At 37.9% G+C, this 14,941-nt stretch overlaps 2 protein-coding genes across 2 annotated transcripts; one reads left to right on the top strand and one right to left on the bottom strand.

Moving 5' to 3' along the window:
- Positions 1-5,269: 5,269 nt before the first annotated feature.
- kcna7 (potassium voltage-gated channel, shaker-related subfamily, member 7) lies at positions 5,270-12,374 on the bottom strand. The gene is made up of 3 exons (XM_032588138.1): positions 12,095-12,374; positions 10,013-10,735; positions 5,270-6,330 (listed from the first exon to the last, which is right to left on the bottom strand). The coding sequence occupies exons 2-3, from the start codon at positions 10,697-10,699 to the stop codon at positions 5,395-5,397; spliced, it is 1,623 nt and encodes a 540-aa protein (XP_032444029.1). The 5' UTR covers positions 10,700-10,735; positions 12,095-12,374; the 3' UTR covers positions 5,270-5,394.
- Positions 12,375-13,331: 957 nt separating this feature from the next.
- hsd17b14 (hydroxysteroid (17-beta) dehydrogenase 14) lies at positions 13,332-14,941 on the top strand. Its single transcript, XM_032587330.1, has 4 exons — positions 13,332-13,582; positions 13,675-13,713; positions 13,813-13,910; positions 14,735-14,941. The coding sequence occupies exons 1-4, from the start codon at positions 13,501-13,503 to the stop codon at positions 14,939-14,941; spliced, it is 426 nt and encodes a 141-aa protein (XP_032443221.1). The 5' UTR covers positions 13,332-13,500.

Raw genomic sequence — 14,941 nt, 5'->3', positions numbered from 1 at the left:
ATGTTCATTTAAAAACTGCAAATACACAAAATCTTTTCATTTTTGGTCTAGTTTCTGGCACAAATACCTTAGTATACTTGAAATAAAACAAAACTAACTTACAAGTAACTTTTCAGCAAAATATAGGAGTTAATAACTCCTTAATATTTATTTAAAGTACTAGTTCTACTGGCAGAGTTTATATAACTTGTGGAACAAAACATTTTGGTCATAAAATAGTTTTAATAAACCTTTAGCCACCACATCGAAGATTGAAGAAACAGAAAACCTAATCCACCTTGCCCCTGATCACTTAATTAATGAGAGAAGTTAAAATTAATCACAATATTTCTGAATATAATAATCATTTACAGATTTATGCTACAAACTAGCTGAAGAATACTCTAACTTCTTAGAGAAAAACTAGAAACAAAACAACTCAGGAGCATTTACAAGGGAAAACAGGAAGTTAACAGAACTGTGCACAAGAGAAAACGGACTGTCAAAATAAACAGGAAGTCAAATTAACACAGGAAACGTCAAAAATACAAAATCAAAACAACAGAAATCAAAAACATGATGAAAAAAACAGAACCAAACTCCTTCTGATCATGATATTTTGGGAAATTTTGGACCAAAATCATGAATCAGAATCAACTTTATTCACCAACTTTATTCACGCAGACAAGAAACTTGACTTACTTTCCACTTTGCAGCTTCTGCTTTCCGTGCAGGGAAGCACGGAGGCGGAAACATCCTGGTTTGGATGGTTTTTCACGGTTTCACTGCAGTGAGGAGCCCAGAACACTGAGTCACGGACGGGTCTTCCAGCGTGACAAAGACCCAAAACAAACAGTCACAGCGACGAAGGAGTGGCAGAAGAAGAACCAGCTGGTGTCAGGTTCTGGCCCGACCGGTCTCCACACATCAACCCTGCAGAGGAAAAAGTTATGTTTCCCAAATACCTGAAGGATTTAGAGAGTTTCAGTGAAAATGAAGGGACTGCACTGTAAAAACACAAAATCATACCAAGTATTTTGGTCGAGTTTCTAGTGCAAATGTTTTATTACACTTAGAATAAGACAAAATTAAATAATAATAAGTAAATAAATAAATAAATAGTAACTTTTCAGCAAGATATAGAAGATTGTTTTAAGTTAATAATTCCTTAATATTGATGAACAAATATTAATTATTTCAATTACAACAAGACATTTTCCCATGTTATAAGTAAACATGGGAAAAACTTCTACTTTTCATCAGTAGTCAAGAATTATTTACTTAAAACAGTCTCCTTTTGAAAAGCTATTTGTACATTAGTTTTTGTTTTTACTGTAAAAATGAAGGGACTGCACTGCAAAAACACAAAATCTTACCAAGTATTTTCTAGGACCTCTACTGTGTCAATAATTCCTTAATATTAATGAAAAAGTACAGATTATTTAACTTATAATAAGATATTTTACCCCACGTTATAAGTGAAATAATCTGCTGGTGGAACTAGAACTTTTGATCAATTTTCAGTTATTATTGACTTAAATAAGCTCCTATTTCTTGTTGAAAAGTTACTTCTAAGTTAAATATGTCTTATTTTAATTGTAATAAAATATTTGCACTAGAAACTGGGCGAAATATTTTTGTCTTGTTTCTACTGCAAATATTGTAATATGCTTAAAATAAGACAAAACTAACATACAAGTAACTTTTTAGAAAGACATACCAGCTTGTTTTAAGTCAATAATTCCTTAATATTTATGAAAAACTAATAGCAGAGTGGAACTATTACTTTTCATGAAAATTAAAGAATTGTTGACTTAAAGTAAGCTCCTATTTCTTGCTGAAAGCTACTTATAAGTTAGTTTTGTTTTATTTAAAGTGTATTAAGGTATTTGCATGTTAAACTAGTCTAAAATTACTTGGTAATATTTTGTGTTTTTGCAGTGTAGCTTCAGTTTCAGGTAATATCCGGTAAAACTAATCACCTGTGTTCTGCAGTGAAAGTTGTAAAATTTTAATCTTTACTTAAATCTTTTTGATCATGTGGTATAAATGAGTAATATCATGTTAAGATGACAGATTTTCTTTTAAATGTTAGGTCATAAATCAAAGCCAGTGAAAGCAGGAAGCGTCTGTTTTATGACAGTCTGACCTCTAGAGGTTGAAAACTTCCTCACACGAACCTGACTCATAAAATCCTGAGATTTCCCAACACTAAGAACCGGGAAAAAATCAGGAGCAGAATCATCGTCATCCATTGTGTGTCTGCGTTTAAACGCCTCGAGGCGTTTAGAAAATAAAAGAAAAAGCTTTTTTCATTTTCATGATCATCACATTCTCCGGGAGTCGCTGCACAGCGAGTCATGTGGAAGGCATGCAGAGATAAAACATGATCTTTTCTAAGTAAAGAAGGACGAACATGTATATATGGAAACATCTGCAGACAACATGGCGTCCACACAACCTAATAAATTACACATATTCTTTTAAAGACCTACAGTCAAACGACTTCAGGTAAAGAAAAATTTTTTAGAGCGTTTATTCTGACTGAATAATATAAAAAGAAGAATACTGCAAGCATTCTTGTTCTACGATTTAGTGCAAATATTTTAATACATTTGAAATAGGATAAAACTAACTTATAAGTAAGTTTTCAGCAAGAATTAAACAAGTAAAAAAATTCCTTAAGACTGATTTTACAAAAGTACTAGCAGATTATTTCACTGATTACATTTTCCCCTTGTTATAAGAAAAAGTAATTTTTGGACGATTACTTTTTACTTTTACTTGATTTTGCCTGATTTTGTTGTTTTGTATTATTAAGAGTATTAGAGCCATGTTAAGACAAAAATTTCCCAGAATAAAGTCATTATAACGTCATGCTTGTAATTTGATGATTTTCTTGCAGTGTGTCCCTAATGCTTGGTAATCTTGCAATTATGTTATACCAAAATATCAAAATTTCCACTTAGCTATATGTTTTGGTCTGTCTGATTATGTAATTTTTAAATCTTAAATGATTGATAATTTGATACTCTTGCGTAAGAGCATCAAATTATCTACCTTTTACTTTTACTTGAGTAAAAACATGTTGAAGTAGCGCTAGTCTCTCTCTGGGTGTAATTTTTGGCTGCTCTGCCTTTTGTGGTGTGGATTAAAAAGTACGGTGGCTGTTTCTGTCGTCAGATTCTGATCCAGCTCGAACACGTCCAGACCTCTCTGACCTCAGATCGGCTTCTTCCCGTCTCTCTCTCTGATTCTGGATCAGTTCCTTGTCACAGAATCTGGCTTTGGACCCGGTGAGTTCACAACCGCCAGCCGATGATCGATGTCTTTGTTGACATCGATCAACAAAGACACGTTCTTTGTTAGCCGATGCTAACAGTTAGCCGATGCTAACATTTAGCCGATGCTAACATTTAGCCGATGCTAGAGCCTCAGTGATAAACTGTCATATTTATTCAAATAATAGCACTTTAAAATAACAAAGTACTGCACAATGAATAGATAAGATGATGATTGAATCGGCCAAGATGCTAAAACTGAAATGTTGTATTGAAAACACAAAATAAAGGGAAAAAATCAATTAAATATTAGATTATTGTTGAAGTGGTTAAACAATGTGGGGAGTTGTTAGTAAAGTCATGACTGAAAACTGGAATAAAAAAAAAAGAGGAAAAAAGGTTGTTGTGTAATATTTACCTAGTTCCATTTTTGTAGATTAATTTAATAAAAAAATTAATTTAATAAAAAAAAAAGAGGAAAAAAGGTTGTTGTGTAATATTTACCTAGTTCCATTTTTGTAGATTAATTCTGGGGTCTGGGATATTCTGGGATATTTAGTAATATAAAAAAAAAAAACATTATTCATTAATTTATAAATATCAACATTTCAAATTAAATATTTAACAAGCTACATATTTAGTTCAAAAGCTAAATATTTAAACTTAATATTTAGGGTGTAGACTAAATACAAATGAAATATGTTAGTGTTAATTAAATACAAATATGTCACCAGCGCATATTTGGTTTTAAGGACATATCTAAACATATTTAAATATGTAAATATTTTAATATGTTAATATGGATTTGAAAACTAATAGTTACAACCAACTAGGTAGTTCTTAAACTAAATATTTAGTCTACCACCTAAATATTTATTTTGGACCAAAATATTTAGCTTACTCACTAAATATTTTGTTTGTAAACTAAACTTGCTAAGTATTTAGCAAAAAGCTAAACGTTTAGTTAGACGCTGAATATGTAGCTCTGGGCATGGTGGAGAATCTGTGATGCTGTGGGCCTTGTTGAAGTTCATGCCATCATGAACTCTATTAGCCTGCAAGAAAACTGAAAAACGGATCTTAAAAAGATCTTTAAGAGGCACAACCACTTAAAGAAATGGTTTACCAGACAAAATCAACATTCTTTATGAATTCAATCCAAAAAGAGGATAATGAGCCGATTTAAAAAGATTGTGTAAAGATCTCTCTCTCTCTCTAATCTTATGAAATGTTGCAGAGAACGACAGTTCTAAAGGTAAAGAAGGGACTGAAGCAACAACAGATTTTCCTTCAAATGTACTCCTTTTAAATGTTGGATTTTTCAGTGTTTCATTTTGCCTCTGCCAGGAAAGTCTGATTTATTTTAACATTTTTAAAGGCGGAGAACATTGTCATAGCTTGCAGTAACCGGAGAAACAACAAACAGGAAACAAAACAAAGTTTACTTCTAGACTTTGCAAAATGTTATCACACAAAACCCTGAGCAACGAGAATCAAGGTAACCGGCTGAATGTGTGTTCAAATTCATCCTTAGAGGTGACGTTTCCTTGAACAGTTTAGGAAAGGTCTACACAAAACATGTTCATTATATCTTTTGCACAAAATTATTATTTGACAATCAGATTTTAGTCTGACTATTTTCAGCTTCTTTAAGAAGGGGCTCCCTGTTTTAGGGCGTCTTGTCACTTTAAATCCAATCAACGTTTACACTCGCGCGTGGAAATGGCTGCAAACAGACGCGCAATTATACAACCTTGTATCTTTGAAAAGCAGAAGTGGAGCCTTCTGCACAACCAACAAAAACGCAACAACAAAACATTCAACAGCAGCCATTATACAGCAGTAAAACCAGCTGACCAAACATGCTGAAGCTCAGCTTGGGTTGCTAGGTAACGGGCGGAATTCCACTGGGGTTACTAGGGCAGTAACTGCTGATTTGTGACATTATAATACTCAGTAGATGTTTGAAACTGCTCATTTCTTAAATACCAAAAACATTAACTTATTGCCAAAAATATGAGTTGTGTGTTTTTTGGGTTTTTTTGTTAAGCATTTGGGTTGTTATTAGTAGCAGCAGAAACCCAAAACGAAGTACAAAAACGTGCAAAAAGTGTCAGAGTGTAAATATTTTTCGTCACACTTGGGTGACCAGAGGTTCTTTGAGAGGTAATTTCATCCCTTCCTGATCTCTTCCTCCCTGTTCTGCACAAAGCCCAGCCAGGAGGTTCCCGTTGAGCGGCGGACATATCGCCCTGCTCTGTTCGTGCAGAAGTGCACGATCCCCCATGAATTCAGGATCCTGATCCGTCCCGTTGTCTTCGTCGTCCTCTTCGTCGTCCTCTTTGTTGTCTTCCCAGAGCGATGTGGAGACATGGTGGTACTCCCTGTTGTCCTCACATTCCATCTCTCGGTGGTAGAAGTAACTGAAGTTTGAAACGATGACGGGAACCGGCAAGGAGATGGTGAGCACACCCGCAATGGCGCACATGGACCCAACCAACTTTCCCACAACCGTCATCGGAACCATGTCCCCGTAGCCCACCGTGGTCATGGTCACCACAGCCCACCAAAACGACTCGGGTATGCTGGTAAACATCGTCTCAGGACTGTCCACCTCGGCAAAGTAGACAGCACTGGAAAACAGAATGACGCCGATGAAGAGGAAGAAGATCAGGAGCGCGAGCTCTCGCAGGCTAGCCTTCAGCGTCTGACCGAGGATCTGGAGGCCTTTGGAGTGACGGGAAAGCTTGAAGATCCGGAAGACTCTCACCAGCCTGATGACTCTGATGAGCGCCAGGGAGACGGACGGCGGCGTGCCTTTGTCCTTGGCCAGCTCCGTGCCCACTGTGACGAAAAAGGGCAAAATGGCCAAGAAGTCGATGATGTTCATGATGTCCTTGAAGAAGAGGATCTTGCTCGGGGCACTGATGAAGCGCATGATGAGTTCAAAGGAGAACCAGCAGATGCAGATGGTCTCGACTATGAAGAACGGGTCCTGGAATGGGGAGAACTTTGGCGGGACCAGGATGGTTGTGTTGGGGATGGTCGGGTGAAGAGTGGTTGTGTATTGCTGAAAGATAAATGGAGAAGTAACAGTCACAACCAAAGAAAATACTGATTTTCTTCCTTTTGTAAGTTCTTTCGGGATTTCGCGATTGTTTTTGTGATTTTTTTGTTGTTGTTAAAATCTCTGATTTTTGGTGCTACTTTAGAAAACTTTTCAAGGAATGGAGGTCTCAGTCATGTGGGGCCCAACCAGTTGATCTTTGCCACATCTTTGCCCTCGTTCACAACCAGAAGAGGGTAGAGTACCCAAATATTATACAAGTAATAGTATCACTACTTCAACATATTTTTACTCAAGCCAAAAAAGGAAAAATTAGTCATCCAAGAAATTACTCAGGAGTAAAAAAGTATTTTGGTAAAAAAGTTACTGAGTAACTTATCAAAATATCAGTTGTTTAATATTTTAAAATTATATGATTAGACTGACAAGAATAAAAAGTTACGTGGAAATTTTGTTATTTTAAGGGCCAACATGAACACGCTTCTCTTTTCCAGCAGCGCATACTACGGTAAAACCAAAGGACCAAACATGCTGGAGCTCTGTTGGGGTTGCTAGGTAACGGGTGGAGTTCCGCTGAGGTTGCTAGGTAACGGCGCCTTTCTAGTCAAATGTGACCAAAGGTGGGTAGAGTAACCAATAATGATCCTCAAGTAAGAGTAGCTCTACTTCAACTTGTTTTACTCTTTCAGCTCTTAATGAACTTTAAGTAAAAGTAAAAGCCGTCCAAGACGTTATTCAAGTAAGAGTACAGAGTAACTGTTCAATCATTTAATATTTAAAAATTACATAATCAGACAGACCAAAATATTCATATTTTAAGTGGGAGTTTTGGTATGTTCTGGATACTTTGTCACACCAAAGTCTGGATCTTCGGTGTGACGAAGGTTTCCGAGCAGATCTGCGTCTCCATGGAGACGGTGATTACAGCAGAGAAAACATTTTCAAGATATCCGTGATGAGTACGAGATCTGTGATACGGTGATAACCTTTTCTCTCCTCTCCTTTTTCACTCTCCCACCAACTTCTATAGAAATGACTTTCTCTATTTCTGAACACACAAATAAACCTAAAGTTCATGTGACTCTGGCTTGAATTACGGACATCTGGCGCTTCATTTAACTCAGATGTTTGTTTTTATCTGGGTGGAAAATGCTCGCCTGACATAACTTGGCATTAGAGTCTTTTAACAAGTTAGATAAAGTTACAGTAAACGTTTGATGGCTCTGCGCTGAAACGCAGCCGGATAATATAACCTAAATGCTGCGGCTTTGTGTTTTTCAAGGTTTGTCGCCTCATCTGGATCGATGTTTTCATAATTCAGCTCGGATTAATCAAATAATAGGGATGAACGATATTCCAAAATCAACACGCAGCTGAGCAAACATCTCCATCTCCTCTTTCAGCTCTTAATGAACTCCGTAACCTCTCTGAAAGAAGGATTTATTACACGACCAAAGTATTACATTAAATTAGTTTCAGCTGGAAAATTAAACTTCCCTTTAATGTTTCTCGCTACCCATCACTTTTTTGTTGTTTTGCAAAATATCTGTAGGTTTTTTTTGGCAAATAAATGTTACTAATCTGAGTTTGATTACATTAGACTTCCACTTGTAGATGCAGCTTTAATGCTGGTTCATGCATAACTCTGATCTTTTATGTCAGCTGGAAAGCAACACAATGAATTTATCAACATCTAAGAAAACGTATGTTTGTGAGATTTTACATCCGGAAAGCGATTAGGTTTGGATTTCGTCCGAACATTTTCTGCAGCAGTGGATTTATGACCAATGATGTAAAAATGTTTTAGTTTTTATTTGATTTCCATAAAAAAATAAGTATTTTGTCAAGTTTCTAATGCAAATATCTTGGTACAAAAAACTAACTTACAATGACTTTCCAACAAGATATAGGAGCCTGGTTTAAGTCAATAATTCCTTAATATTGATTTTTTTAAAAGTAATAGTGCCGCTGTAATTTAAATTTCCTCTCTTTTTTGAGTTTCTTCTAGCTCTGTAGAAAATTTCTGAACTTAATCTCAAAATTTCAGAGTTTTTTTTGGTGGAAATTTACTCTTTTTTTTTTGTCAACAATAAATATACATCATCGTACAAGTGAAATAATCTGTTTTTTCACAAATAAGAAATTATTGACTCTAAACAAGATCTTCCATCTTATTTTTAATTTAGCTCAGTCTTTTTTCAAGTGTTTTTGAGATATTTTCACCAGAAATGTTACCAAAAATACTTGGTAAAATTTTGCGTTTTGCAGAGTGGGAGCATTTTATATCCTGACTGCTTAGTAAGTCAGAGTCAAGTAGCTTTGCAAACAAAAACCGCCAGGAACTGGACAGAAGATGGGTACAAACTGAAGAAATCACCGATTAAAAGACCCAAAGAACCTGAAGACTTCCTGAACGCTGCTGCGTCGTTTCTAATTTCATCCTGCGGCGAAAAGCTGATCTGCCGCCGTCTTTTCCAAGCCGTTTTCAGAGCCGGTGAGTCACCGCGTTTATTAATACGGACATCGGTTTATGTGTCGATGCTCTCTAACGGCCGTCCAGGCTAAGTTTAGCCGTCCGGGTCTCATGGCGCGGAAACCTTAGACCAGCTCTGGCTGCTTCTCGCTCACTTCTTCTGCGCTTCTCATTCACTCTCACTTCAGGCTGGTTTTGAAGAATCGCCCAGATGACTACGGCAGGTGCCTGTTGGTGAAAACAAGCTCAACATCTACACGGTGTTCCTCCTCTAACTGAACACCGACAGGATGATGTCTTCACTCCGTCTGAGTGGATCGGGTTCACTGACGTCACTTTCTCTGCTGCTTTGCCCGCTTTTTTCCTCTTATTGTCATGTTTAACATTTATTTTTAAATAAAAATGGTGACACTTGTCTGCAGATTAAAGCTGCAGTATGTAACGTTTTAAGAAGAATATGTTTGTTTATACATATCTGTTAAAAAAGTCGATCTAATTACCCCGGTGTGTAATCGGTCTGAATAGACGCACCGCTCCCGACCATAAACAGCCAATCAGATCCAGGAGGAGGGTCTTAGCGCTGTCGATCAAGCTCATGTACGCTGCTTAGTGTGCTAATGATGGGAAAACAACATACCATTACAAGAAAACCATTTATTTGGTGGCTATGCTAACTAGCAATAGCATTCACACCAAGTTATGTTAGCTGCAGTGTAGCAGAGAGCAAGGATAGGGAGGATGAGCAGCGTCACACAAGATTGTGATAGGCAGCGCTAAGACTCCTGGCTCTTACTGGTTGTAGTTAGCTGGGTGGAGGTGAAGGAACTTGAGTTTTTCACTAGTAATTTAATAACATGCTTTCACAACATAGTAACAGTTTACACAAATGTGTAAAAAAAAGTTTTTTTATAAATTTTTCTTATAAAATCAAACATTTTCAGAGGTTTTCTAATCGTTTTCTTTAGTGGCTCTTGGTACAGCGCCCCCACAGGCAAGTAGGGGAACAGGTTTTTCAAAGAGTTTGGTAAGTTTGACTCAGTGCAGTGTGAAAGAGAACCGAACTGCAAATGTAGCAAAATGTTGCGATTTCGGTGACGCTACTGGACTATCAGGTGTGAAAACAACCCAACCTAAATTCTGCCCCAGTACCGGGGCGTCAGGGCTTAACCTTTGCACTCAAAGTGACCCTTCATGCCAACCTGTCCTCCTCACCTCCCGCCGCTCCTTCTCGTTTCTGAACTCAGGCAAAGTCTCCAGGCAGAAGATGAGGATGGAGAGGACGATGACCATGACGCTGATGATGGCGATGATCCTCGCTCCACCCGAAGACTCGGGATACTCAAACAACATCCAGATTTTCTGCTGCCACTTTGTGGGCGGCAGAGGCCTCTCCTCCTCCTTGGCGAAGCCCTCGTCCTCCTTGAAGCGGTCGATGATGTCCTCGCCGAGTTCGTAAAAGTGCAGCTCATCCAGGAACATGTCCAGCGGGATGTTGGCGGGCCGCCGCAGCCTGCCGCCCGACTGGTAGAAGTAGAGGATGGCGTCGAAGCAGACGCGGTTCCTGTCCAGGAACAGCTCGTTGCGCAGCGGGTCGTAGTAGCGTAGCCGGCGCCGCGGGTCGCCCAGCAGGGAGTCGGGGAACTGAGCGAGGGTGCGCAGCTGGGTTTCGTAACGCATCCCCGAGACGTTGATGGCCAGGCGTTCACTCAAGTCCCAGCCGCTCGTACAGGGGCGGCGGCTCGCCACCCTGGCCTCGCCATGCACCTCCTTCTCACTGCTTTCCTTCTCCAGCTTGTTGTACTTGTCTTTGCTCTGCTTTTGTTCGTCGCTGAGCTCATCGGCTTTTTGTTTCTGCTCCGTCTCCCCCTCGTCTCCGGCTCGCTTGTCTTCATTTTCCATTTCTCGGCGTTGGGTTTTTCTTTGGGTTGCGTCTCTCTGAAAATCAAACAATCGAGACTGAGCCATGAGACACAGATGGATTAAAAAGTCACATGTTGATGCAGACAACTCTTTTTAATGTAAAATTTACATCTTGCACATTTTTCCAGTTTCGTTTGAGTCTCAAACTGCGTCTAAAAAACACCCAGCTGATTTTTGACGTTTTAATGTAAGTTTCATCTCAGTTTCCAAAAACCTCCCGATTATTATTTCACATTCCACTGGCACTGTGCCGTTACCTAGCAACCACTGCCAAGCCCCGCCTCCTTACCTAGCAACCACTGCCAAGCCCCGCCTCCTTACCTAGCAACCACTGCCGAGCCCAGCCTCATTACCTAGCAACCACTGCCAAGCCCCGCCTCATTACCTAGCAACCACTGCCAAGCCCCGCCTCATTACCTAGCAACCACTGCCTAGCCCAGCCTCATTACCTAGCAACCACTGCCAAGCCCCGCCTCATTACCTAGCAACCACTGCCAAGCCCCGCCTCATTACCTAGCAACCACTGCCAAGCCCAGCCTCATTACCTAGCAACCACTGCCAAGCCCCGCCTCCTTACCTAGCAACCACTGCCAAGCCCAGCCTCATTACCTAGCAACCACTGCCAAGCCCCGCCTCATTACCTAGCAACCACTGCCAAGCCCAGCCCTGCTACCTAAAAACTTAGGTTTCATAACAAATAATTTAGTTATAGATTGTTCTGACAACTAATCAATAACATAAAAATTGCCACCTTCTGCAGTTTTTTCATTATTATTCTTCATTGTTGTTATGCAATATTAGAAATATGTTAAAAGATGTGAGAAGTACTTCAATCCCTTCTTTAAATAAGAAAATAAACTTTATACTGCCTAAAATGAAATAACAGCATTCTTCTACTGAACGCTTGATTATTTGTAGCAAAGGATGCATCTGCAGCTAAACACAAATACTCAGCTTTTCCTGCTTCACATAACAGTGCAGTGTAGGAATAATCTGTTGATTATTTTCTTGGATTGACTGATTAATAATTGCTTAATGAGAGATTTTGTTTACAGAATTTGAACCAGGTGAATTTAAATGGATTCCACTTTAGTTATGGGTTTAACATATTTACATAAAAAAGTTTTTATAATCTCAAATGGTAAATGTCTATATTCTAGTGAATTTTTTTGCTTAATTACTGCTCTGAATGTGTTGTTTTTCCACCAAATTGCCTTTTTTTTAGTCTGCATACTTGACTTAACGATTAATCGATTACTAATTTAGTTGACGGTTATTTTGTCAATTGATTAATCACGATTAATCGTTACATCTCTAGTTTTTTATGCATAGTTTTTATACGACTCACCATCAGACTTTTCTCCTCCTCCTTACCTGACTGCAGGAGCTCCAACTACTCACACCTCCACATATTCCTCCTGCTTTGCCTCCGTCTCCCTTCCCTCCGTCTGCAGCCGACTCTTCGCCGTTCTCCACATCAGGATGTCCAGGAAAGCCCTCCCGGTGTTTTTGTGCACGGTGAGGCGGCGGCGGCGTGGCTCCTTCAGGGGCCGCTGTGGTGTTAATCTGCAGCGCTCACTTGGAGTTAGGCTTGTTTGTGGGTCTCTTCGCTAGCAGCCTCTCTGTTACACGCCGCCCCAGGGAATGCTGCAGGGTTGAAATTTAATCTTTGACCCTGATCCAAGAGTGCCGCTAAGCCCCCGCACAACCAATCCCCACCTTTGCTGTCTGAAAATGTCAGCCTGTTAAATCTACTAAACATACTGTACATGGTGAGTGCATGAATAGTGTACATATCTGCATAATAATCATAATATATTGACTATCATTGCTATTTCCTGTTGATTATTTATATTATTTTCAAAAAAATACTTGTTAATGTTCCGTATAACATTATTTTCAGATTTATTTAATTATTTTTTATTTCCTGCCAATTATTTAAATTATTAAAACATACATGTTGTAGATTGAATTAATTTAAAACAATGTATTTGTTTTATTTACTGTTTAATATTTATATCATCCATTTAAAACATACATGTAATACAAAACCTAATGTTCTGTCTGACATTATTTTGATATTTATCAATTCAAAATTTTAATCAAAAAATTCTTGTATTTCATAACTTAGTATAGCATTATTTTTACATTTTGTTTTTTAAAAATGTATTTTTTAATTTCCTGACAAATATTTATATTATTTAAAAATATATGTTGTAATTCACATTTTAATGTTCTGTGAAACTTTATTTTGAGATTTAATTTATCTAAAAATATACATTTTTTATTTCATACTGAATATTTATATTTAAAAAATACATGTTCTACTTCACAACTTAATGTTCTGTGTAATATTATTTTGAGGTTGAAATAATTTATAAAAGAAACAAATATTTATATTATCTAAAAAAAAACTATTTAATATCAACAAAATTTACAGTGTAAATTTTTTTTACAGTGTAATGCCAGATATAGTTACGTTTATGATTGCATGAATAAAGGGAGGTAAATTGTCTTGAAGATCCCGTATGTACCAGTAAGTTGAGCTTTCCATGAATTGTTTGGGTTTTGCAGCGAATTCCAGAATTTCCGATCGTTTGTTCAGCACCTGAACGCCTCAGAGCAAAACGAGTTGTTTTTTGGGGGACTTTGAACTTTACAAACAGTTGACGACAACTGCGCAGTATTTGACAAAGCAGAGAGGAGAGAGAAGCAGTCAGCTTCACATTTTGATCAAATAATAACTTGTGGTGTTTTGCAGATAAACGCTGCGCACCGAAATGCCGCTGCGCTACCAAAACAAAGTGGTTATTGTCACTGGAGGATCCAGAGGCATCGGCAGAGGGATTGTCAAAGCGTTTGGTATTGTGGATATTTGTTTTTACAGTGTGTTTGTTTGCTAAGATTACAAAAAAGAAATGGAGCACTGATTATTTTTTGCGTCTTCTTTTTAGTGGAAAATGGAGCCAAAGTGGTGTTTTGCGCAATAGGAGGTCGGTGTTGAGCAAAACTGCAAAATACGTAAATAAAACACACAGTAACGCGAACAAATAGCTGCAGAATGTGTCACCTGCAGCCACCGTGTGTTGCAGCTGCAGCAGGTGAAGCTCTGGAAACGGAGTTCAGCACGATGGGACCTGGCTCGTGCAAGTTTGTGGAGTGTGACGTCACCAAGGAAGACCAGCTCGAGGTAAAGTGATAAAAGACGCACACGGTCCCATTTCTTACAGAAAGTCAATGAAAATAATTTGTTTTCTTAATTAATCTTTAGATGAGTGCGGTCGCAGTTTAGAGTATTAAGAAAATCATAAAGTCGTAAAACTACGAGAATAAAGTGATAATATTATCTGTATATGGTCAAAAAAACGAGAATAAATTCAAAATATTATATAATAGAGTCGTAGTATGACAAGATTAAAGTGATAATATTAGGATTTTATTGTGACTTTATTCTCAATATGCCATTCCCAAATTATTACAACTTTTTTCTCATATTATGACTTTATTCTTGTAGGAGTTCATTCTAGTAATATTTAAATTTAAAAATCTGCTTTTATAAAAAAATAAATTAATTAATTAATCGCCAAAATAATTGTTAGATTAATCAATTACTAAAAATAATCCATAATCGTAGTTGATGCCATAATATGTGTATATACTTAACTGGGCTGCGCTTATGAAATTTTTCTGATGCTAACGGTTAGCTTAAGAGGCTTCATTTTATACATTTACTTACAGGATGTCTCTAATCAAATTCTTTTGTTTTTAATGTTTTTTATTTATTGTACCAATTGTCAGATTGTAGTTCAGAAGCCACTTTATTACACATAATTACTTGCTAAAAAGAAAACCAACGCACATCTTTCCTTTACCGTTAAGGGGAGCGACAAAGGGAGGCGAGTCAATGGAAACGGGAAGCAATACATAATTAAATACAGATTCTTCGTACTTTGAGCAAAATGCTTAACTTTTATGGATTAAAATACAGATAAATGTCGGCCATTTTCTTTTCAGCGGTTGGTTGCCGTCACCGTGGAGCTTCATGGACACATCGACTGTTTGGTGAACAACGCAGGCTGGCGTGAGTCTGTTCCTCCCGAAGACAGGAAGCGAAAAGTCTTGAGTTTGCGTCGCTTTTTAAATGATTTTTATCCTCCATGTCAGATCCGCCTCACAAACCCACCGATGAAACCACAGCAGAGGAGTTCAGGAAGCTGCTGA

Source organism: Xiphophorus hellerii, chromosome 16 (assembly GCF_003331165.1).
Source record: "Xiphophorus hellerii strain 12219 chromosome 16, Xiphophorus_hellerii-4.1, whole genome shotgun sequence".
NCBI classification, from domain to species: domain Eukaryota; kingdom Metazoa; phylum Chordata; class Actinopteri; order Cyprinodontiformes; family Poeciliidae; genus Xiphophorus; species Xiphophorus hellerii.
This window is presented reverse-complemented; position numbering and strand designations above follow the sequence as displayed.